Source organism: Crocodylus siamensis, chromosome 9 (assembly GCF_052110815.1).
Source record: "Crocodylus siamensis isolate JL-2025a chromosome 9, ASM5211081v1, whole genome shotgun sequence".
Lineage (NCBI taxonomy): Eukaryota > Metazoa > Chordata > Crocodylia > Crocodylidae > Crocodylus > Crocodylus siamensis.
In genome coordinates this window covers 71,558,064-71,584,381 of record NC_143403.1, presented here as the reverse complement: position 1 = coordinate 71,584,381, position 26,318 = coordinate 71,558,064, and the positions used below count along the sequence as shown (strand labels likewise).

Genomic DNA, 26,318 nt, shown 5'->3' with positions numbered 1-26,318 from the left:
TCCTGGCACTCTGGTGTAGTGCCCGAAGACTGGAAGAAGGCCAATGTGGTGCCGATCTTCAAGAAAGGGAGGAGAGTGGATCCAGCTAACTACAGGCCCATTAGCCTGACTTCTATCCTGGGGAAGATCTTAGAAAAGTTTATTAAGGAGGCCATTCTTGAGGGACTGGCCCAGGCTAACATCCTAAGGGATAGCCAGCACAGGTTTGTTGCGGGTAGGTCTTGTTTGACCAATCTCATTTCCTTCTATGACCAGGTGACCTATCACCTGGACAAGGGAGAAGAGATTGATGTCATATATCTTGACTTCAAAAAAGCTTTTGATCTGGTATCCCATGATCACCTCTTGGCCAAACTGCCCAGTTGTGGCCTTGGCTCCACCACGATCCGCTGGCTGGGAAACTGGCTCCGTGGTCGGACCCAGAGGGTTGTAATTGATGGCAGTCACTCATCGTGGTGCCCTGTGACCAGTGGGGTCCCTCAAGGCTCTGTCCTTGGACCCATACTGTTCAACATTTTCATTAATGATGTGGACACTGGAGTCAGGAGTGGACTGGCCAAGTTCGCCGATGACACCAAACTTTGGGGCTAAGCATCCACGCCAGAAGATAGGCGGGTGATCCAGGCTGACCTGGACAAGCTCAGCAAATGGGCAGATGAGAACCTCATGGTGTTTAACACCGAAAAATGCAAGGGTCTCCACCTTGGGAGGAAAAGCCTGCTGCATCCTTATAGGCTCGGCAGTGCTATGTTGGATAGCACTACAGAAGAAAGAGACTTGGGGGTCATCATTGACCACAAGATGAACATGAGCCTGCAATGCGATGCTGCAGCTAGTAAAGCGACCAAAACGCTGGCATGCATCCATAGATGCTTCTCGAGCAAATCCCGGGACGTCATTCTCCCCTTGTACTCGGCCTTGTTGGGGCCGCAGCTGGAGTACTGCGTCCAGTTTTGGGCTCCACAATTCAAAAAGGATGTGGAGAAGCTTGAGAGAGTCCAGAGGAGAGCCACGCGCATGATCACAGGTCAGGAAAACAGATCTTATGATGATAGGCTGAGAGACATGGGACTCTTTAGCCTGGAAAAGCGCAGGCTCAGGGGTGATCTGATGGCCACCTATAAGTTTATCAGGGGTGACCACCAGGATCTGGGGGAAAGTTTGTTCACCAGAGCGCCCCAAGGGATGACGAGGTCGAATGGTCACAAACTCCTGCAAGACCGTTTCAGGCTGGACATAAGGAAGAATTTCTTTACTGTCCGAGCCCCCAAGGTCTGGAACAGTCTGCCAGCGGAGGTGGTTCAAGCACCTACATTGAACACCTTCGAGAGTAAATTGGATGCTTATCTTGCTGGGATCCTATGACCCCAGCTGACTTCCTGCCCTTTGGGCAGGGGGCTGGACTCGATGATCTCCCGAGGTCCCTTCCAGCCCTGATGTCTATGAAGTCTATGAAACTGGCATTTTGTTTACAAGTACTCCATTTTCTCATTTCCTTACCTGTCAAACTAGATTTCAACTGTTCCAGTTCTGAGGACATAAGTGCAAACTGCTCTTCTTTTTGGTTTAGTTTTTTAATAGTTTCTATGGGAATAAAATGCAAAATTAGTCACCAGCTTAACAGCAACTCAACTTTTTGAGCAAGTCTCATTGACAGGGCATGCATATTACTCTCAAACAAAGAGACCACAAATAATCCTGTTTTATTCCTAATACTTGTCAAACCAAGTACTGTACTGTTGAATTACGCCATGTTCATGAAAAATTTAAATTTTGCAAGATATAATTTTCTGAAGCATTGGAAAAGTTGGGTTTAGATTTTAGGAAAACGTACCTTGCATAGATTTTTTAACACTTTCTGCCTCATCAGCGGCATCTGTGAACTTCTCTTTCTAGAAAAGAATGAAAGCCCAAGACAAGTTTACATTTGATAAAGAGACATTATTTTGAAAGTATGGGCACTATTTACCATTTACCAATGATAGAATTATGACTGATGACTGTCACAGACATATTGTGAATTTCTGACTTGTAGCATTAGATATTTTAAATTTGGCAGGAAGAAAAAAATCCCTGTACATATTCTTCCAGCTTCTCTTTAAGCTGGGATAGTGGTACAGAAACAGTGCAAATTTGTATGGGAAACATGGTTCACACACAGGCCTATCAAGACAAGTGAACCAGTTATAACTCAATTATAACTGATAACTCAGTTAATCAGTTATAAACTTCTGGTTCAAAGATTGTGGTGGATTCATGACCTCAACCAACTTTTGCAAGCTTATGACCCTCTCATACCAGACTTTTCTTGCCTTACTGGGAAGACAAAATAAAAAAGTATGGATACCTAAGAAAAGGCCAGGATACAGAGGAAGATTCCACAAGGGACCTCTTCACATCAGCTTCTTAAACAACTGTGACCAAGAAAGGACCAGATGGCAAAATAAAACCACTATATACGTATCTTGGTTTCACTTAAATCTCATGATAGGTCTCAGGAGGAATTACCGTATGCTTTTGAATATAAGAAGTCCTTGAATTTACAACGCATCTACGTTTTCTGACTCTTAAGAAATATAAAGCCATTAATAATTATTATTTTCAAATGGAGTTGTATAATGCCTATGATCTGGCTCAATGTTTTATCTGAAGCCAGTAGAAGCTGAGCTCTGCTTACGTAAAAATTTAATGCAATAAAAAGTACTATGAGTATCTTACCTTGAGGTGAGATGTACTGAAAAATTTTGCATCAAAACTTAACTTGGGCAAAACTCCCTTTGAAATGACCTTAGGCTTTTGCCATGGCGAGGGCAGTTCTCACTCGTGTAATTCAGTTATGATTTTCCCATAAAAGAACAAAGTGAACCCAATGGCTAGAGAGAATTTCTGAGAACTACTCACCAAAACTTGCAGCTCCTTTTCCAAAGAATCTTTAACTTGATTTACTGCACTTAAGTTTGTCTCAAGGTCTAGAAGTTTTTGCTCTTTGCTCTGCAGGTCTTTGGCCAGATTACTAGCCTAACAAGGTGATTAAATGGCATAAACAAAAATTATGAACATGAATAATATAAAAAAAATGAAGAACCTAAAACAATGAGTTTCAAAGAAATTAAGATGTTTAAACAATCAAATAAAAAAATTAAGATGATGAACAAAAACTGAAGGAAAAATGTTCTGTGTTAATTAAATAAAAGTAAATTTCTGCTGAAGGCTGCATTAACGTATTAGCTGCATCTCTGAATCAGTCCAAGATGATAAGCATAACTCGTAAGTTGTCTAAATGTAGTATTCTTAGAACTGTGCAGCAGATATTTAAAAAAATGTTTTTGGGGTATAGTCAAATATTTTGAATTATATTTATAGCCAACAGAATTAGGGTTTTTTATTACTAAATAAAGAGAACTGTACTGAACTGCCAGCCTAACACTGAAAATGTTTAATGCTTATACTGCCCATTGACAGTCCTGGGAATTGTGGGCATTCAACATTATCTCCAAAAATCATGCCAAAATGTTCAAGCAGATGTAGTATTTTGGCACCATTTGTAGAAAGGTTTAGGAAAACTACCAAGTCACTTATACTGCTACTATGATTACAGAGTCAACTTGCTGGGTCTTGGATAAAGGAGGGGAAAGCTCAGATATTAAACCATGCCTTTTCCCCCCGAAACAAGAGAACTTCTTTTCCCATCTACGGAATTCAAACCTAGACCAATGCTTCATTAGTTAATAGCCTGAGCACAAGCAAAACTACTGAGCCATGCACCATGTTGCAAACTTTGCTTCAATACACTTCACATGATGAAGCTGTCACAAAACACATGCCATCACATAGATGCTCCATCAGCATGGTCTCACTGATTTTATGGCTCTTCTTAGTTCTTAGATATAGCATGATCCCTCATCTCTTTCTCTCTCATATCTGCTAAGATGAGTAACCCTTTTCTCCCCTTTCTGCTTCTGGGTAATTGAGAGATAAAGAATCACTCCTTCATCCTTTTCAGCCCTTTTAAATAAGCGACTGATTTTAGAGACCACCAGAAGACTAAATTTAAAGACTGATCATTTCGTAGCTTGCTGCACTGGTCTCTCAGCTATAGGAAGAACAGGACATACTTTTTCTGACCAGCAATTTACTTTTGCTTAGGACCTAGGCAGAGCTGTGAAGCCTTGATTGCAAGACCATCATTCAAAGAGGTACTCAACCTTTAGGAGGCATCAGTAATGCGAAGGAACCCGTGTCCACATCAATACAATCATCAAGCAGGAAAGACTTTCCTACTGAGTTTCATTTCACTTAACCTAAAATACGTTCACCATGAGAGTTGTAACACATGGAATTAACCATGTCAGCTTTTCTTGTTCATTGGACCCATATGCAACACAGCTTGCCCCAGTATAACTTCAGAACAGGAGTCTTAAATCCATGGCAAAACACACACAAGACTTAAGTGTCTGGCAGTAATCTACCAAACAAGGACCTGTGGAGAACCTGCCTTCCAGATTTAGCGTAGGGTACAGTTTCGCTAAACCTCCTCAGATGGCACAAAAAATACCACAATTCATAAAACCCGCATTTTTCCTCTGTGATGAGCTGACTGCTGAACATTAAAAGTGGTATAAGGGTAAAATAAAATAAAACAAATTAAAGTAAGATGGATGTTGATACAAACCTTGCTACTTCCATCACTTTTTTCTGCCTCTAAGATCTGTATCTGTTTCTCAGCTGTCTCAAGCTGCTTACTAAGTTTCTGGATTTCCAATTTACCTTCAGAATTGGCTTTCTGAAGTGCATCAAGGTCCAAAATCTTTTCTTCAGCAGCTTTGATCTGTGTTGTAAGACTATCAATAACCTTGGTTTGTTCACTGAACTTGGCTTGCAGTACCTCTAGCTCCTTTACCTTTATTTCAGCTTCCTGCAATTTGTTTAAAGCATCTTCCATTTCTACTAGATGTTGATCTTCTGCACTTTCCAGTTTCATCTTCAGGTTTTCCAGGCTTCGCTCTCTCTCCTCTGTGACTGCCAACAGCTTTGCTTTCAGCCCTTCAATCTCTTTCAGATTATAAGATCGTTCATTCTCATGTTTTAATTTTAAATTGGAGGTTTCGTTTTCAAACTCTAATTTCATTTTCTCAATCTGTGTCTTCAGCTCTGCAAATTCAGCAGTCTGAGCCCCAACTCCTTTGCTGAAAGAAACCTTTAGTTCTTCCATGGCTTGCTGATGTGAAGCAATAGCAGATTCCAACTTTGACTTCCACAGCAATATCGCATCTGAATTCTCCTTGTTAGCATGATCTAGTTTAGTTTTCAATGACTCATTCTCTTTTGTAATTCTATCGTTTGAAGCTGAAAGTGTTTTGATTTCTTTCTGACAAGCTTCTTCACTGATACCAAACTTCTCTTTCAGTGAATTCATTTCATTTTGATGCTCTTTGCTAATGGCTGCCATTTTTTCTTGCAAAGAACTTATTTCTTGTAACAAGGCAAGAGAAGTGTCCACATCACCAACTGGTTTGTTAGACTCTAATCTTCCTTGGAGCTCTGCAACTTCCTTCACACGTAATGCTAGATCTCTTTCTAGTTCCATGATGCGAGATTTTTCTGAAACTGTGGCCACCTATGATCAACAGCATTTTAAAAGAAAGAAATAATTATAGAACATTTAAGACACAAAGAAATTTAACTTGTTACTGTAAACTAACCTCATTCATATAGCCTAACTAGATTTTTTGACAAACTGGACAAAGTCAGAGATAATCTAATCCAAACTCCTCCTCTTCTCGACACTGGTAATGGAACATGAATTAAAGCATAGGCTGTCTTTACACGGAAGGCTATGAAACACAGCAATCCAAAATACTTGATTCAGTTTACCCTGATCCTTTAATTTTAAATCAAAATACCAGTCATTTTATGTAACCCCTAGTACATACATTCCATTATTAACAACAGTTAAGTTGTACTTTATGAAGTTACTTGTTAAGCAGTGAACAATTTGTTAAGCAACAGATTAAAACTGCGTCTTCTGCAGGTTATCAAGGTTCAGTAAAATGCTTCTAAAAGCCATTTTTAGAAGTGACAAAGAAAGAAGGAGAATTCTCAGCCTTTATTTGTTCAGGAAATTCCTTCCCTACACTACGTATACTCACTTTGAGACTGGCAAAGAAATGCAAATCTGGTTGATCTCCATGTAAACACAGATGAAATACACATTTCCCTCATCCCTAGTTCATCTGTTGATACTACCCAAGGCTTTCACAGGATGTCAAAGCCTCATTACTTTTCTTAGCCTTTGGAATAAAGCCTATGTAAAATCCCTTAACAACTGTTTCTGATCAGAAAGTTATTGTCTCCTTCCTAGTTTTACCTACATCACAAATAAGGATACTACTTACCTGCAATTATTTGTTTAAGTATTTTCTATAGATCCTATTCTTGGTGTTATATGATTCCAATTATGACTTCAAGAAAAAAAAATCTGTAAGCCCCTCCCACAAATTCCATCAGGCATGTTTTTTGCAGTGTACATTGTGACCCCTTTCAAAAAACACTTTCCTGAGCTCACCAAGAACTACCTGCTATCAAAAGGAGGTTGAATAAACAAGAATGAATGGAAGAGGAGACAACAGTGCCACCAGTGGGATGCATTACTGAAGCCAGAAACATTTTGTAGAAGTATTTAAGTGACTGACTGCCGTTTCTCATACAAAAGCTGTCAACTGTATTATTGCAGAGTCAACTTATAAACAGAGCAAGAAAATACACAACATGCAGATAACTAGTTAGGTGGTCTTCTTAGATAAATGCTCACTTAATTAAAGAAAAAAATAAAACAGTAAGAACCTGAAGAAACCAGTTGACTGTTTAGCAAAGAATTGTAACATGTTCGTCCATTGGAACTCTCTGGCTAAACCAAAAGCTTGATAGGAATTAAAAAAAAAAATACAACCTTGAGGACTTACTACATTAATGAATGAAATGCAGAAGCACTTTTCTCTCTCTCAGGAAGAAAAATTGCATTAACTGTATTTAATGATTTTCCCAATGCATAAAACAGAAAGCTCATCTGAGCAACAAAAAAAACAAGCTCTCAATGCTTTCCAGTTTAAGGAAAAAAGATGAAGATAATTATCAGCTCTTTGATTCATAGATGATTTTTAAAAAGTATCAATACACCAACTGGTCTTGAAATGTGTGTTGCAAATGTGTCATAATAGAAGTAGTATTCATCAGGCCATTTCCACACCTGGTAGATTTCTTCACATGGGAAACTGATATCATTCATCACTTCTTGGAGCAGATTTGCAGGCTTTTGGGTATTTTCTTTCAGCACAAAGATTGGCAGTGTATTATTAAAGTTATCCTCATCTCTCTGTTACTGATGTTCCACAAACGTAGAAGCCATTAATAAAGGCTTGTCAACCCAGCATGGCTATAGGCATGCATGTGTAAAGAATTCAAGAACAAGGCAACTTAACCAGTCTGTAACAAGACCCAGAATCCATTCACGTAAAAGGTAACCTTATGCTCTGTCTTGGGTAACCACTGACTTCCTGGTAATATTTGGGCAAAAATATTAACATCACTTGATCAGGTCTGGTGAGGCTTTTCCTGAGTGTGGCCAGAAATTGTGAACATATTAATAAGCCCAAATATAAAATTCTTATTAGTTTTTCCTCTAGAGATGAAGGTTTCTTATCTTCTCTCAGTAAAAATGTTTGGACCAGTTGTGCCCCAAAGACCAAGGTTTTAGGCTGTATGTTGCCAACTTAATTGGGTAGAATCAAGCATACCTAAAGTACTTCTCCCTAGAAATACAGATCTCACATCTCCATAGCATGGACCTGAGCATTTGTGTATAATCCTCTTGAAATCTCTCCACATATCAATGCTGTCCCAGAAGGGTCCTAAAGGTACAGTTGCTCTGTATTTTTCTTTAACATGAAATTAGGTAAAAGTATCACCTGTGTGTTCCTCTACCATTCAGGTTCTTCTATCATCTTAACAAAACAACGAGTTAGGAAACACCTGTTCCTCTTTTGCATAAGTTGGAGAGCCGGAAAAGCTTTAGTGTCTTGCTGTTTTGTTTTGAGTAGTAAGGGCCTGACATTTTTTTACACTTCACAAATATGCACATCTCCAGCTAAATGGAAGTTCATTCTCCGCAGAATGGCCCTCCCACCCCGCGAGACAATGCAGCTAGTTTATGTTGCACCTACTAACTGATAGCTGGATAACAAGAGGATCCAAAATGAGAGTGTAATGTTTTGAGTGAATGATGAAGAAACCATGCTTAGAGCAGAATATCATATTGCCTATAGGAAGGCTACAGTATTGTATTCATATTATAGACAAGCATAATTCTTATTTATCTGTGGGAATTTTAATGATTTTCTATTTTCCAAATAGCTCAAAATCACCATGAAAACCTGGATCCATTAATCCCATCAATTTACTGGATTCCCATAAATTTAAAGGATTGCTCCCTGCTACATAGAAGCAATCCATTCTTTCAGTTTTATAATCCAAGAGTAGGATCTATAGAATATTCTCTTCTCAGAAAAGAGGTCTTACAGGACTCTGGCAAAACCCAAATTTAAAATTTCACACTGATACTACAAAGTTCTGCCTTTATTCTTTAGGATCCATAAATGCAAGCCTTTTGATAGGCAAATGTTGGGATTAACTCAGTGGTAATTAAATTAAATAACTTCTTATTAAAATTTAACAGGAACCAAACAGTAGCTGTCCACATCTTCCTTTTCTTCGCTTAAATCTTTTGGATTTAGAAAAATAATTAGCTGCCAATCCACAGTCACTGATATGGTACCATTTACTTGTCATTCCATCTTAATTAATTATAGCATTTTCTGGTTTGGAGAGAAGATTCGGTTTCAATTAAATCAACAAGCTTTAAACTGACAGAAGAAAGCTGATTGGACAACTGCAAGTTCATTTTAAGAACAATGACTGCCAATGATTTGATATTCATTATGGACTGATATTTAAAATCATCTAAATCAACCTTAAGCAAGCAAAGGTTTAGACCTGAACAGAGCAGTTTTAAATTACTGGAAAGTTTCACAACCAAAACGATTAATGCTTTCAAGTACAAAAATCAAAAAAGTTTCCTTTCTTGTATCTGCACAGAGCACCAATTAAGGAACTTTAAAAAGTATTTTTTGATGCTTCCTGGAGCTTGACCATAAAGAAACCTCAGGTCAAATTATGATGTAGAAGAGCATGTTCTACTAAAAAGACCTGTATAAAGCAATACTGGAATCAGCCATTTAGCTTATGTTGCCCCTGTCTCCACTAAAATTTGATACAGGGTTAATACCTTTCAAGAGAAGGATTAATATGGTTCTTGCAAGAAAGATATTAACATAATTTCAAGTCTGAGCACAGGCAGAGCTTTTACACCTTTGACAAAGGCATCACAAAAAAGTCTTAAAGGTGTAAACTGATGGAAAGACCACACAGGTTGAGAGGGAGAAAAAAACTGTATGGCATTATACGCTTGTATAAATAACTATTGCAACTTGTTCTCAAGGGCCAGATAATTGAGAACTTCACCCCCTACCCTCCCACAAGCTTCTCAACTGGAAGAACTAAGAAATGAACATGTTGGTTTAGACCCAGAAAGTCAGTAAATTTTAGCATTTCCTGACGAGCACAAAGAACAGTGCTATCTGCTACAAGTAGATAGTGAACACTGATAAATGAACTCACAATTTTGTTTGTGGCTTTGGATCTGTATTCAAGTGATACTTTTCCTGTGTGAAGAGATCTTACCTGGGTTGAAGAAATATCTATATATTAAATATATAGATATTTCTTCAAAGGATTCCTTTGAAGAAATATTTATAAATATATATGCAAGTTACTAATGGTCACAATCATTTTAATGGTAATGTTAGGGGTGTTTTGTGCACTTTCGTGGATATTCTGATCAAGGCAGAACTAAGGCACTCCTGCAAATTTGTATTTACCCAGCACTGTGTCATGAGAAAGCCTCCACATTACAAACAGGTCTCGTTCATTTAAATAGCGAAAACCATTACCCTAGTGTCTTCTAACTCCCTCTGGAGTTTGTCAGCTTTGGTCTTTTCAAAGAGCAGGCTCTGTTCAAGCTCCTTAATGCGGGCATGCTCCAGTTTGGTCTGCGTCTGTTAGTAAAAAGGGAAAGGAAGAGAACACAACAGTGCCACCATCACATGCCAGCACAAAAGGAAGGAGCCACATGCAGGCCGTGCTGCCAGTATCTTCTACCAATGATGAGCAGAGAAGATGCAGTGGTAAAATGAACAGGGAAATGCTATGGATGAAAGCAACGGACTCAAAGTGTAAATGGACTGACAAAAAAAAACAAAACCCAAAACAAACGAGAAGAAGTATGGACAAAAGGTAGATTCATGCAGCCAAGTAGAAGTTATTTATCAGTACGTGAAGTTGATCAGCACAAATTAGAATAGTTAATTCTTGTTTTTACAGAACTATACGCCCCTTCCCTTGCCACTCCCATTAACACTGACTTTGTTTTTAACAATTTATTTATGAATCAAGGGGTGGAAAATTCAGACCTGGTTTTTAGTGGCTGAAGTTCATAGAATAAGAAACAGCTCACAACAGGTCTGAACTTGGATATTTGTTCAGATTTCTGCAGAACACTAGTAGGCTCTCATGGTTTCCAAAACTTTGCCACAAAAGTCTCTGTAGCAAGTCACAGGAAGGTCAAAGTATTTTTCACTAGGATATGTGCAATGTAAATTCAAATGTAGAGAATGTGGGTCACTCAGAACGTCTTTTCCCAGCTCTTCCAGAAAGGAACCACAGACAAGCATCATTCTCCAAAACTACTGGGAGGAATGCAACTGACTTAGTCTGGTTGTTTTGCAACTAAAATGCTGATTTTTGCCCACAGCACATCACTCAAGTCTAAACTGTTTAGGACAAGTAGCAGTAGTAACAAAGGACTTGGGCCTTTTGTACTTCTAAGAGACGCCGTTCCAAAAAAATAAAAGAAAAAGAAAGAACCAGACCAAGCTAAGCCACCGGGTAACTTCTGCCTTTTGCATCCAAAAGCAGTACAAGTTTTATAAGGGAGTAGGGAATATCTGAATGCTTCATTCCCAGATATTCAACAAGGAAACTTGCAAGAATTCCCAGAAATTTGCAAGAAAGCCTGAAGTTTAAGAGGAATGAAGGAGAGTCCAACAGCTGTTCCATTCTTGGCTTGCACAAGAGGGAGCAAGGGTGAAAGCAAGAAGAGAAGTGCATCCAGAGTTAAAAACTAGGTGTCCCACTTCTCTATGAATTACAAAATGGGGTACATGGTCTCATTCTTAGCACATGCCCATAATGAACTATGGAAAGTTAGTTTTAAAAATACAATATTCTTGCCTGTTGGTTTATCAAAGAAGAGATGCTATTTGAAGAGACCTGACCACTTCAACAAGAGAGAGAGCCCACCCAGGTGGTGATAGAAAGAATTCAATCCCATCTGTGTATGGCAAAAGATATCCCTCACTTCAAGAATACCTGTCAGGCAGGGGCAATGCTCTTCTACATACTTTAACCACGGCAGGTAATTTAGTGCAGAGCAGAGTCGATAGATGGAAATAGCAAGGGAAATACCGATTAGAATGGGTAGGTCTACAGCATGCAGAACCTGCCATAGGCTGGAAAGACTCTGAAGTGAAGAAGAAAGTAGGGGATCCCAACAAGGCACTAATTCCACTTCAAACCATCTTATATGCATATGGTAGTACAACCAGTATAGTAAAGACAGTGAGAAATCCCTGAAGAGTAGCATTTAAGAAGGAAAAAACAAACAAACACACACATACCACACAATAAGCTGATTAGGACTTCTTCAAACCAGACCTAACTGTCCAAGACTATTAGGTTGTCTTTGCAGAGGAGGTGAGATGGGGAGGGGAGCCCTTATTTTGCTTCAAGTTTATTATTCTCCACCCATCAACTAATCAAATTATATTTTAACCTGAGTATTTCAATCTGATGCAATCAGGTTGCTTCTCTGTCTAAAAAGTTGACAGTTCACTGGTGCTTTTCCAAAGAACAAAAAACAAAACAAAAATCTGTATCTGTCAAGGTAAAACAAGGTATGCTAATTCTACTAATATAATTAATAGATGCAAAATGCAAGGATCCAAAAAGCAGTAAAACTTCCTTCAAACGATAAGCATTCAATAGTTCCTTGTGTTAGCTGAGTTTCTATAAGGCTCCATGCCTGCTTTGTTCCTGCACCAGTTGTATATCAGAAGAGAAAGGATTGTCTTTACTGTCACCAAGAGCCTTATACAATATGGCTAGATATTCTCAGGGGAAATAACAGATGCTAACAAAAGCTGTAAATACCTAATTGATCTAAATACAATAGCTTTAATTAAGACCCTTTGTGTGACTGCACAGTATTATTTGAGTCCATTAAACAAAAAGACAAAACCAACAAGTCATCCTAAAATGTTTTAATTTTTTTAGCCAGTGGTTTAAAATAAATTCTTACGCATCCTGTACCACATTCCCCAAGGAAGATCTATATAGAAAGCATATATACTTCTCCAGAGTCCCCTGGAATTCACTGATAGAACCCTTGTCTATCACACAGGAGACTGGGGTTCGATTCCATCTGGACTCAGTCTGGTCTTTGGATTTTATCTCAGTGGGCTAAAGGGAGGATGGACGGTCTGGGTTGCCTCCACTCCTCCAAAAATTCCTGCCCAGGCATATGCATCAAAGGTCTGGGTGGCTCTCATGCATATACAATAATCCAGGGGGATCAGTGGTCACCACCATAGAGTTCTCCTCAGATAAAAAATTTCTCTATCAAAATACACTACCTTAAGGTTTTCTCTTGCACTTATCCTAAACTAAAAGCCTTCTTGTTTAATTCATCACTTATAAGAATTGTAAACCATATATCTAGCTGCTAATACTAGACAGACATCAATTCAATCAGAACTGATTAAAAAAAATCTCATCTATTATTTAAAAACATGCAGCTGACAATAAGAGAAGCTCCATGCAAGAGAACCTTCAGCAAGATTTTTGAGAGCTTATTGTTTTTATTACTTGGGATTTATCATTCAAAAGAGTCTGCTTTCTATGACAAAGATTTATTGTAGTGTACTGTAAGGGAGAGAAGGATTTGAACTTAAAATTCAACCCAAATGTATAAAAAGCAAAAAAGCAAACAAACCAGCAAAAATCCCCAACTCAAAACAGGAGCCTCTCCTTTCTCTGAAGTGTTGCAATCAGAGATGAGCGGTGAGAGACAAATCCTAACTTGGACCTGATTTATACTCTGTACAACTCCACTAAGTGACTGCAGAGCCATTAGTCACCAATAAAGTTCAGCATCTGTACACTGTGGGTGCTCTCCTCCTCTCCAAGCTGAAATTCAAAGTCAAGTTTTGCATCTCTTGATCGAGCTGTCAAAGCTATGCCACTGTCCAATGTCCTGTGACTATGACAGGAGGTCCTCCTGTTCCCCACACTGCCTCCCATGGTGGGGTGATCACTAAACAATGCAACCTGAGCGGTTTCTTAGCTAGGGCTCCATTAAATAATTAATACCACGCTCTGCTCAGATGGACAGCAGCAAAGATTTTTTTTCCCCCCTCAGGAAAGAAGAAGGCCACATGCAAGTTTACTTCCATCACACCATGGAGCCAGACATGGAAGGACAGAAGAGACCCAGATCACTGAAGTAGTTTTAGAAAAGAAACACCTAGGAATGCATAGTTGGAAACCATTTTTAGTCTTGAGTGCTGTCTACTTGGGATAGGGAAGGGGAGTCTAAGCAAAAGGAGAGAGCTTTGGAATTCCATCAGTACCAGAGAAAGAGCAGAGGGCATTTATTTTAATTACTTGCAAAGCAATTTTCCCTAACCAGTGTAACACAATTCCTCTCCATGACTCAGGGCTGAAGTCCCATTATACTAGAATGAAAAATCCATTTCTTTGTTCACTATAAATAGTGAGATAATTATGGTTCTCCTAGCTTAAAGCTCTCTCATCAGCATTTCATGGGGGGAAAAAAAAAAAGGTAATGAGTCTAAGGCATGTGGGAGGGACATCAAATTTGTTCTCAGAAGAAACGTAATAAAATGCTGTACAGTGTCCTCCACTGAACAGTAGTGGGAGCTCACGGGAAAGCGTGTAGGATTTTGTGATGAATGCAAGCTGCAGCCTGTTTTTAAGTGAGGGACATTTCAGGGAGCGTGACTAGTTTCCTACAAGCTCCTGTTACTTTCCAATCATTTCCACTGTATTAAGTTTGTGGTTTCATATTTGAAAAAGACTCTAAGGATGATGCATTCTCCCACACTTCAGTTAAGGGGGATTACAGTGTTTAGTCATTACATACATTCCTTTTGATAAATGTTGTAATTGCTCTGAAAGCAACATGCACACATACTACAGTCAATGTTTCAATAACAGATTATGCAGTTAGTGATTAAGTTTATCAATAAGCATTTATTTGTACACAATCTGTTAATGGGAATATCTTTGCACACGCAAGTGCCCTCTTACATTCTCAGGATCTTCAGAAATCTGCCTCTTTCGCTATCAGTAAAAATTAAAAACAAAAACAAAAATATTTTACCTCAACACTTAACACTATTATTTCCAATACAAGCAACAGGAGACATTTAGTTAACCTGAATTCAATTTAAACTTTAAGATATGCATCTTGACAAACCAACTCTGGTCTGCTGTGACTTCAAACACTGTTTTAAACATCATAATAATAATAATAATAATAATAATAATAATAAATAATATGTCATTCACTAAAAATAAAGAAGATTTCTATGAAAAGTTTAGACAGATATTTTTAAATGGATGGAAGACTAAAAGGTAGAACTAAAAAGGAAATGTTATATGAAATGGACCACTTAAGGCTAGCACTTTTGGGCATTAAGGGTTCATAGTGTCACAAGTCAGTTTAAATTTGTATTTCTCTACATCCTGGGATAAGAGCATTCAATATCTTTCAGATTAAACAAGAACATGTTAGAGATACAAGAGGGAATCCAAGAATTTAAATTTTAAAATTTGGATTATGAAACTGGCAGTGTTTACACTGACTCAGACCATTTCTTGCTAATTAATCCTATGTACATTATAACGTTAGACTAGAGCTCAGCACAGGGACCAGAAAAAGCAGGAAGGTAAACAGTGGGAAGAGCAAGTTTTTGACTCTTCAGTGATGCATTCTTAGTTCTGAGCTCTTACCAAAGCGCAGTGTGATGGTAAGCTTACTGAGAAGTGTACAAGGATGAAATAATTTTTCAGTGTCAGTCAGCCAGAAGACAAATGTGATTCATTTTCAGTGCCCATTTAACTGGGATGCAGCTAACAACTGTCAGTTTCATAAAACTTTAACACTGATTTCTGTTTGTTGATTTCACTACAAGAATTTTGGAAGCATTAGCAAGACATACTATAAAACAGCAAAAAGGGTAGAATTTTACCAAGAACTAAAGTACTCTGACAAAACCCACCACCATTCAACTCTAGAAGCCATGCTGAGTAATTCAATTTGCTTAAGGGTCCAATCCTGAAATGTCTGAGCATTTAACTTAAACAAGGACTGCAGAATTGGGAACGATCTTCATGTGTTATGTGCGCTTCTGGACTACCAACATGCAGTTTTAATCATTTCTATTATTTTCTGAGACTACTTGTACTACTACCTCTAGAACTGTTTGCATTTCGAAATCCTACAGCATGTGAAGCTTACGAAGTTGGGGGTATTTTACCTCTAGGTCTCCTTTGGTAATGGATTCTTCTTCTACACGGAACTGAAGGTCCTCTACCTTCCTGTGAAGCATAAAATAATGACAATTTTGAAAGAGACTGGATTTTCACACTTGCTTTTCCCAAGAAATAAAGTCTACAGTAAAATTACGGATTACTTCAGTCTGTAGCAGGAAAAAGTGGAAGAGAAGAAAAACAACATGGGAAACTCTATGGAGAACTCTGAATGACAAATTAAAGCCAAAATATGACAATAATACCTTTCTGGCAGTTCTACAAGTAGAAGACAGAAAATATTTCAAGGTAACTGGTCGCCAATTCATTCATTCCTTAAATCCTTCGAAGGTTCTCAGACTATCGCCTGGACACACAACTTTATCTAATACACCATTATAATCTCTAATTTATGCACAAAATGAGGAAGAAAATAGGAAATGTTAAAAAGATGAAAAGAACCAGATTTAAGAGCATGTAAACTAGCAGGCAAACCAGGGTGATCTTCAGAACATGCTGGATGCTCAATATGATGCATGGGGCAAATAAGAAAGGAACCAACTCTTGCTCAAGTACAACTGGCCTTGTCTATATTAGATTTTTCAGAGATGTAGTCAGAAAGTGTTGGCCAACAATTTAAGAAACCCATTTCTCCCTATTTATATTTTACTAAGTGACTTGAATGGTCTAGGGATAGCATATTTCAATTAGAGGGTTCTGCAGTCAGATTCTGAGCTATATTAGACTAGCTCCCTAGTCCTTTCAGCTCCACAAAAGAGTGCAAAAGAGAGAAAAAGGTGCCTATTACTCCTTGAATGGCATGTACCGGCTGATAACTGGAGGTTGGCTGACTGACTGGGGAAGACCACATTAACATCTCCTTAGTCTAAACAGGGCTCATTGGAATTAAAGGACTTTTTGGAGAAAAAGGAAGAAAGGAAAAGTACAATATGTATTTAAGTTTATACAAAGCTGTATATGGCACAATTCTATATTTTTTTCTGAGCAAAGCCTTTATCATTGCTGGATTTCAAGCTGCTGCATGGGTCGTTCGCACAGAACAGAGAACTTTCCTAGAAAAAATAACTGTAGACTGTTTAGGAAGGAGAGGCAGAAATATTCATGGCTTCAGCAGTGTAGTATTTCCCAAGTGGTAAAATGCCACTTCAGTTAATGTGTGTCAGGCATACACAGTGATCCTGTTACGTTGCCTAGCAACGTGGTGAAGGTGAGCTCAAGGCCAACGAGGACCAGACTTAAAGTAGTCCCTGCTGCCCTGGCATTCACAACCAAGCTGTGAGACGGAGAGCGTCTACTACATGTTCATTTCTAGGGGTGGATTCAAACAACATTACACTCACCGAGAACAGTGAGCAACACATTGTGAAAATCCAAACAGACCAGAGCTAATGGGGCCATGAATGCTGCACAGAGTTGGCTGAGATTTTTTTCTGTGATCCATACACCAGGAATGTTGAGTTTTTAAGAAAAGCAATTTTCCGCGACAGTTTTCCATAAAGTCAGTTTCACAGAAATGGGTGTAACTGGTGCAAAGCTAGAAGCCTGCCTGTGCTGTTTCTAGATAGGCTCCTGCTTCTCAAGAGATTCCAAAAAGCACTCTGAATGCACGAAGACAGCAAATTAATTAAGACAGCAAATTAATCACCTTCCAGCACTCTCCAAAACATACCCAATTCACCACTGTTGGAACTACATGGAATCAGGAATCTCAACTCCTTTTTCACCAACAGTTCAGGATGGAAGTTAGGAAAGACGTAAAGCTTAAAAGGGTTTGATGATTTTTCCCCCCCGCCCCCAGAAAGGGGAAATGAGCATGCACCTGACAGAAATGAAGACTAACTTATAAGTTCCTGATTTGGCCACCTCAAGAAACAAAACTATAAAGCTATCCTGTGACGTTGGAGAAATTACCCTTTCAGGAATCAGAGCATGAGCTAAAAACACTTTATTAGGAGGAATAAAAGTCCTTTATAAAAAGAGAGAGAAGTAGTATAAAGGAATGATCTGCTTGAAGTTCAGGTGGAGGCTAAGTAGAGAGAGAAATTTAAAAAAGTCTCAGCAAGGCAATCTAGTCCAACTCTCTCCCTTTGAAAAGGTGAGCAATAAATGAGTGTAAAACTCCAAACATGAACAAACAAACAAAAACTTCAGAAGCATATGCAGACTGTCATCTGATATCCTTCATACCTGACTATTAACATCAAACATTAAACTCATTGAAACCTCACAAAATCCGTTTGCCAGTCACAACCTGTTGATCTAAGCAACTCCATAACAGCATGAATTATGTTGGAGTTCTTATACCAGCTACATACTTGCCTATTGGGGCAGGGAGCGTGTTTTTAGTAGCATTTTATCAGAACAGCACTGGTTTTACAAAAAGCACTCCCTAGATCACTAGGTCACAGCTACAATTTGTTTAAATATGGAGTTAATCTGTTACTTGTAAGCCACCACATTTGAAACACAAAGCCTTGACTGTGACAGAAATACTGAGTAAAACATTTCGGGTTCACCTTTTCTCTTCTTCAAGTTGGTTGAGAAGCTCCACTTTCTCCCTATCAGCAGCTTCAACCATAGCCCGTAACTGATCCATCTTCGCTTCCACTTCCACCACATGCTATATTTGTAGCAATGACAGAATTCAGTGAGTAAGTGAAATCATACATTAAAGCAATTTAAGCAGGGATATATCTAAGAGGAAAAAGCAAACCACCCAGTTCACAGGAAAAGAAAAGCATATCAGGCTTAACCATTTTCTATGGAAGCATATCAGGAAAGAGGAGCAACAAAGACATATAATTCAGTAAGTGATCACCCAAAGGATAACCCCCTCACCCCCACCCCTAAAAAGGTGGGTGGGGCCCCAAAACCTTACTTTCAACAAAACCAGAATCATGCTTTACCCGGTCATGTCCATCTCGAACAAGTGCTAGCTCCTGCTCTATTTCCCCAACATGACTAGTTGCTTTAGCAACTTCTGCTCTCTCCAGGTCTCTCTCTGCCAGAAGCTGTTCAATGTGCTGCTGCTTCTCCTTCAGGGCCTCCTGCAAGGCTGTGGTGCCAGAAATTTTTCTTGCATATCGGGAAGATGTTTCTGTCAACTTCAGAAAGTGAAGTAAAAAAACCCCACAGTTATACAAGTGGAAAAAAAAAAATCAGGAACATCATTTGACTGCACAAGAATTTTGGTGCACTTGCTACCTAAGCAAATGTTATCCATACCCGGTAACAGATTCCCCCAATATGTCATATGCCAATTAAAGAAAAGGAAAATAGTCTACTTCAATTAGCTTTTCTGGAAGTTAACAGCAAACATACCCCTGTGGCAAGACTGTTAGGTGGCAATCAGCAAGTGCTGTGTGGGAGAGAAGAGCTCAAGTGAAAACAAAGGGCTGGCCTCAATCTTGTATCACTACTGGAGGCTCACTCAAAGGCTAGCTTATTAGGTTGCTAAACATCTTTTTATACGGGCACTGGCTAGAGTTAAAAATGTCCTCACAGTAAGTTAAAGACATTTTTCCTCTATTCACTCAATCCATCTTGGGTCACTTGCAGAATCTAGAAACATCAAGTTTCCAAATGCTGTATGAAACATTACTCCTATGAACTCTCACTCCCATACTATCAGTTTTTATTTAGAGAAGGGTAAATATGTAGGGTCAAATTCTGCTGTGTACTTGACTTGAGCTTTCCAAGGCCAACACAAATTTACCTCAAATAAAATGACAAATTCTATGGTCCTTGTAATGCTACTTAACATTTTGAAGCAGAATCCTCAATTCAAATTGCCCTGAGGATGAAGATAGCTTTCAGAAAGAACTACTTTGAAGGATCTGAATTAAAAAGTAGAGAGAAAAGCAGAATCAAGCTGGAAAATGTGAAAACTTCTGAAGTGAGACGGAAGGTTTGGCCTGGTTATGTTGCTTCATCTGAGGAATTAGTCATTACAAATACTCAAAGTTAGCATCTCTTTATCCTCCGCATCAAGACTTTTTAAATGACAAAGGGAAAAACGGAAGAACTAAAACTACAATAGGAACTGGCACTAAAGTGAGCAAACAAGTTGTGGGTTCAGGAGATATGACTGTAAGGCTGCAGACACGTAAAAACTGCCCTGAACTTCTGTAGTTCAGACAGTTTCTTGTCAAGTGTTAAAATATGACATCTTTCATCTACTCCTCAGTAGATTAGTCTTAAATTCTACCACACCAGACTTAGGCTGTCTCCTCCAGAAAATATCTGCCCATATTTCCCTTTCCATGTTCTGAGCTAAAAGGCTTCTTTATACCATTCTCTTCTTTTAGAGCCAGCTCTTCCAGAACACAAAGCAAGCAATGTACATCAAGTAACCTGAGAAACATCAGGAAGAACTGCATTAGCTTCTTATAAAAAAAAGATGGGTTCAGTTTGATGTTTGGATGACATGCTACCATATTTCCTCAGCTACCAAAGCTGTCAAACTCCAGATCAGAGAGAAAAGTTACACAAAAACACTGCTTCTGGAATATCAGAGTAGCAGAAACCTGCTGTGACTAATGTTTGAGTATAAGCAAGGATATACCGGGCTTCGTCAATAATCAGCATTTTACTCCTCATGAGGAAAATGTCAAAAAGGTTCTTTTGAAAAACGGAGTCTCCACTTGGACACAACCAAAGCATTCATGCCTATTGAGGACAGCATGCAAGGAAGTGGGCTGGAGCCTGCACTTTGAAAATATTTAACTGTGGAAGAATGATGTTTATGGTCAAAACATCCGAAAGCACTGAAGGAAAGCACTAGAGAGAAAAATCAAAAGAGTTATTATAGTCTGCAGCCACTCCCATGTCAACAAGAAGCTAAGCAGAGTAAGTTCATGCTTGTACTTGGATGGAAGCACTTCAGCAAATACAAACATAAAATTTCTTCTGAGGCAATACAGATTAAAATACTAGCCTGGGGGGCACGATGCTGCTGACAGAGCAACTTTCAAATTACTTGAGAGTCATCCAGCTCCAGCTGAATAAAGGTGCCATGAGCTCTCTCCTAAACGTACTCACCCTGTTGTTCTGAGAAAGTGGTGGATTTGGGGAAGTATTTCTGCTCAACTCCCTTGCCCTATAAAAGATGGCTGGTATCCAGCTTTAAAGTTTCCTTTTTACTACATGTGACCCAAGGCTGGAACGTTTCTTTAACAGACGAAACTCAAAATAAATAAATGAATAGAGCTTGAAGTACATTAGACAGAATTAGTGTTATGTTAAAATCTCTATAAAACAGTTTCTACTCTATCAGCTCATGAGGTTAACATTCAACTGAAAAGAAAAAGAAAAGGGGCTTATTTCACCAGAGGCACACATGACATTCTCACACTGCATCTTTTCTTTTGTTCATTACATACAAACTTCTCTTTGCTGGGGAAGGAAGCACTTCCATTTTGGCTTATCTGATGCCCCCCTACTATTGGTTTTAATGAAACAAGATTATCTCTGGAAGTTTTAACACATGCTAAGTCTGCAAACAAACTTTGTGTCAACACAGAAACAGCTTCAGAAAAAAATGGATCATCTACAGTGCCAGTGCCAGGCAGAGCATGACGATGTAATTCATTTTGCTGGTAACATAAGCCACTTTCCTACTGCAACAATTTCAGTTAGTCTGAGTTAACTGTTAAGCATACAACAAAACACACAAATATTTATCTGTTCTTCAGGGCTAGCTAAGATTTCCTTCATGCATGCTTTAAGTGAAAGAAAGGGGAGGGGGGAGAAAAGAGCACAATAAAACAAATACGGTACTCTTCAAGATCTGTTCTATTCTCAGTTTAATTTCTGTAAGCAAGCCACCAGCATATGCCATGTGGATTCCTGCTGGGGACCGTAAAGCATGCAGTAGAAAAACAGCTTACTAGTCCTGTACGGCTTGGCTTGCTGCTTACTGATGATGCCACAGAACTGAGAGAACTAAGGGAGGATGCACTTGGACTACGTTTCAGAGTCGATGGCGTTGCAACCACTTTCCTCACAGTTGTCTTGGCTTTTGCTGGTGTGGTTGATGGAAACCCAATCTTGGTAACTTTGTGGACTGGGGCAAACAAACCATATTTTGCCTGACACTGAAAATACCTTTAGAAAAAAACAAACCAGAGGAGAGCATTAATAAGACTGCAGACAGCTACTTTCTCATGTAGAGTAAAGCAACTATTAAAGAAACACAGGTCAACAGCCTAAAGAGGCAAGGCATAGGTTGGTCGCAATCCAGCCTGTATTTAGACTGCCCAGAACTTTTTACAATAAGATTTTTTCAACTTTTCTTTTTTTGAGAGAGAGGCTTTATCACCACTTATGACAGACTTCAGAAATTTATATAGGAAAAAACCACTGGGCTAGAGAAATGCTCATTTGTCTCATGAAATCCCATCCACATTTTAAAGTGTGCATGTGCATTTCTCCAAGCAGATGAGGGCAGATAACACTTGGATAAAATTCTGATTTTAAGTTCAAAATTCAGGACTTTTTTAAAGTACATTTACAAAAACCCAAATAAATCTTTTTAACTATAAATGTATGACAGCCTGTTTTAGAACACAACCTTAGTATAACCTACCAATCATTTAAATATGCTGCATAATATATATGCTGAATTAACAAACATTCTTCAAAATGCTGATGAGTTAAGAGGTCCTTTCTTTTCTTTCCTTTAAATAAATAGAGCAGTGATTCTCACCCAGGGTGCTGCATAGTATTAGCTATTAGGTATGCAAACACCTACACAATTGACAAGATAAACCCAAAAGTTCCAGATAGGAATCTATTCACGTCAAACAAATTCTGCCTTGTTGTGATCTTGCTGCATTCGTTGCAACAGAATTGCTCTGTTATTTTTCTGTAGTTAAAAATGAGTGAAAGGTAATAACTGGCTTTTCCTGAGGGGTGCCTTGAATTTAAAAAGGTTGGGAACCATTGAAATGGAGAATTCAGGCAGAAACACCTAACCTGTGAGGTGAAGTCAAGCTTTATACATATCAGTGTCACATACACCACTGTAATGAGTGAAGGTATTGATAACTCTGAAGCGAATGGTAGTAAGTACTTCCAGTTGCACAGAAAAGCTTTTACTTCATTTTAGCTAGAAGGTGCAGAGTATTTTCTTTATTAGGATAAGTTATACAAGGTTGAGAAACCAGTTAGGTGACTGAAAAAGCTGGAAAGCTTGTTTTGCTGTGCAATCTATAAGGAAAGATCTCATCCAGGTGAAAAAGGATGCGATCTATTCATTCTAAGAACTTGAAGGGCAGGGGCCCATACTTTCAAAGAGATTTAGCTGCCTCAATATGCAGATATAGGTCCAATAAAATTTTCAAAGTTCCCTACTCAGATCAGGTACTTGATTTTTACTGATTTTGAAACATACATAAAACCAAGATTAGATGCTCAAGAAATCTGGTTTGACACTGGTGTATGAACTAACCTTGTTCCTGCCACCGCTCCATCATTCTTTCCCAAAGGTTCATCTAATTCTACTCCGCACCACTCTCCCTTAGCAAAGTCAGTTTCTCCTAGAAAACGTACTACTCCAGCTTTTGTTCCACCAACCTGAAGTGAGAAAAGAGATCCAATTATTTTTACTGAGTTAGCAAATGAAGCGCCAAACCAGATGTAAAAATGTTCAGCATTATCAAGTTTTTATGATCACATGAGTTAGGAATACAATATTTAATCCAGGCTGCTCTTATTTATAGATAATCCAGCCTTAAGCACAGCCTTTATTTTAATATGTTGAATATTTCTTCATTACAAGTTTGTGTACAGGGGGAAAAATGCCTTGGAGGCAGTTTGGCTCCTACAAAAGACATTTTAGTATTCAGCACAAGCTTTGATGATCTACAAGTCTGTCACATGAATTGATAAAAACACAACCCTGACTGCATGACTAAAAATACATTTACTAAGACCTGCTGCAGACTATATGAATTGAATGCATTAGAACCAAACTGTATCCATTTTTCACAGGCACCTATTTAAAACACCTAATTAAGCACCTCTCCAAAATTATTTAATGTACTGAGCTCCTGGGAAAAGGCCAAGGGAAATTAAAGGAGAAAAACAAAGCTGCTCATTTTCCTCAGCAGGCTAATTCAGATGAACTATGTAGCAAAACTATTCATGCATTAACAAAATATTGAAATTGTAAGGTTTTGCAGATTTATAGATAAGAAGAATCTATTTGAATTGTATAGGGCCAAAAGCAATTTCTTGGCTTTTCCTTCAGTGTACAACTCTTGAATGATGTGTTATATACTATCAATTTTCTATTGGAAACATTCTTAGGAAGCCTTTGTAGACCCTGGGATTGTGCTCCACTCACCAACAAAGCACCTGTGCAAGTCAAGATTATCCAAACTAAGAGGGAAAGAAGGGGAAAAATAATGTTAAATAAGTTTGACAGGAAACAGTCTGTGGCTAGGAGAGGCCCAGACCTGGAACTGCAGCCGCAGCTCTGCAGGTCAGAAAGACTGTGTCATGGTCTAATTGTGAAAGGGTTGCGGAGGGAGAAACAGGGAGGTAGAAGCCTACAGTGCCTGCCATGAAAATTTCAAAAGCACCAAATGTTAATGGGAACTCCTTTTTCAAGTGGTTACCTGCACATACACCATGGACATTTTGGGGGTATTATTTACACCTACAACTCCCAGTACACATTAAAATGAAGAATGAACCTTGTAACCTTGACAGAAAGCTTAAAAGTGATCTCCCAAGACAAAAAAAAAAAAAGCCTGTGTGCCACTTTCCTCCTTTATCATGTGGAAAACCTAATCATGCTTTAAAGCACAACTCTTTATGTTGGTATTTCAGATCTCCTGGTTTTTGCTTGGAAACTTGGAGAAGAGTAGCTTAATGAAGGGTGTGAAATGCATTTGAGAGAGAAGTTATTTTTATGAAAAGTTTCTGGTTGTGTCTGGAGAGGATCAACAGGTGCAAACAGCTGGAAGAACCCTGGAGGTCTGTCTGTACAACGAATTCCTGTGCAGTAAGATATGGTATGAATTTACCCAGAACAGGCTATGTGTTAATTTCTCCTGTGGACAGCATCCTTGCAAATGGAGTGAGCTACCTTGCACATGCAGTCATCCACTTTTACTACGTAGAACATAACCACCATGCAGCTAGTGCCCTATAAACTCACCCCCAGGTCTACCATACAGGAACTTCCCTATGCAGACAAACCTTTGTTAAAAAGTTTACAATCAAATGTTTCAAACCACCCCATAGGTCCTTTGATGAATTGCAAAGGAGGCAGACAGGTGTTTCCCCAGCTTCTGAATGCTGTTAAAGATGCCCTCTCATCTGTTTACCTGCTGGTATAGCAAGTCATTTTACCCTGTGGATGAAAAACACTTGAAAGTTACAGCTATCAAAACACAGGTAAATACAGCACTAGGAAATCTTTGGTATATAGTGTTCTTGGTTCAGAACAGCAAGAAGTTCTCTCATTGTTAAAAGTGCTGTATTAAGAAAACAAGACTAAACTGTTTGGTCAGATGGGCTCTGCAACCGCTCTTACACTACTGTCTAATAACCACACTTCACATTCAGTATCGACTCTGAAGCCCTCATTTGCATTTCTACTCCCTCAGAATCATTCTACTTTTTCTACAGTAGAAACAGTAACACAAGGATAAACTATTCTCACGGGGAAATCTAAATTCGGGGATAGGAGTTAGGGGGAGTGGGACAGGACACCAGGACCCAAGGTGCCCCCTATTCTGCCTGAAACTTTCCAGTCATTTATTTTACAGAAATACTAGCTTTCAGTTTCCACTGTAAATCCAGTTGCACTGAAGATCTATTGTATCTCGTAGAAAATCTGCCTCAAAAATAGGTTCTAATAGGTTATTTGTTAAATATTTTGCAAGCAACAGGAGATTACAAGTGGTTTTAAAGTCTATATGTAGAAAATAATATGCAAAGGGTCTGTCTTGCTTAATATTATTTTGAAAATTATTTTCTACTTACCAACTTCAGAACCATTTGTAATCTCCTGTTGCTTGTAAAACATTTAACAAATAACCTATTAGGATTTAATTCTTACTAAAGCTGACTTGGCGAGACAGTGTAATTTGCTCCTGTGGAATACGGGAAACCCTGGCATTCTTCACGTAGGACTTACTGCTTCAACTATACTATACCTATATACTTAACAGAGTATTCCTACTGCAAATGCAGTGGGGCTGAGGTAAAAATGGTTAAAATATACAAAGGAAAAGAAACTCAACAGCATGAGTCACCTTGTGTTGGTATAACTGCACCCAGGCCAGGGCTTTTATCAGTATAAACACATTTTTCAGAAAAATCCCACCCCTACGTGAAGTAACTTCTGAAGGGTTAGACTAGACCGTACCGTCATACGACTAAAGAGCGAGCAAGTGATCCTGTTATTAAAATATTCCTCGTTGGGGAGAACAGGGAACAGCATTTACAAAAGCAACTAAAATAGGGAAAAGGAATGACTGGAGAACTCCACAAAAAGGTGT

General features: G+C 38.7%; 1 protein-coding gene across 9 annotated transcripts in view; it reads right to left on the bottom strand.

Annotated features, from left to right (window-relative positions):
• CLIP1 (CAP-Gly domain containing linker protein 1) overlaps positions 1-26,318 on the bottom strand; it is a 94,696-nt gene that overhangs the window by 34,364 nt on the left and 34,014 nt on the right. For 5 of the 9 annotated variants that reach the window (XM_090063874.1, XM_090063873.1, XM_090063871.1 and 2 more), the window contains exons 4-14: positions 23,255-23,379; positions 21,693-21,909; positions 18,711-18,908; positions 18,321-18,424; positions 15,792-15,852; positions 14,560-14,592; positions 10,065-10,169; positions 4,673-5,617; positions 2,902-3,018; positions 1,835-1,892; positions 1,501-1,584 (exon numbers count right to left, since the gene is read on the bottom strand). In XM_090063874.1, coding sequence (XP_089920000.1) covers positions 1,501-1,584; positions 1,835-1,892; positions 2,902-3,018; positions 4,673-5,617; positions 10,065-10,169; positions 14,560-14,592; positions 15,792-15,852; positions 18,321-18,424; positions 18,711-18,908; positions 21,693-21,909; positions 23,255-23,379 — 2,047 coding nt within the window. The remainder of the gene's footprint in view (positions 1-1,500; positions 1,585-1,834; positions 1,893-2,901; positions 3,019-4,672; positions 5,618-10,064; positions 10,170-14,559; positions 14,593-15,791; positions 15,853-18,320; positions 18,425-18,710; positions 18,909-21,692; positions 21,910-23,254; positions 23,380-26,318) is intronic. The other 4 variants (XM_090063877.1, XM_090063880.1, XM_090063878.1 and 1 more) reach the window with 3 other exon arrangements.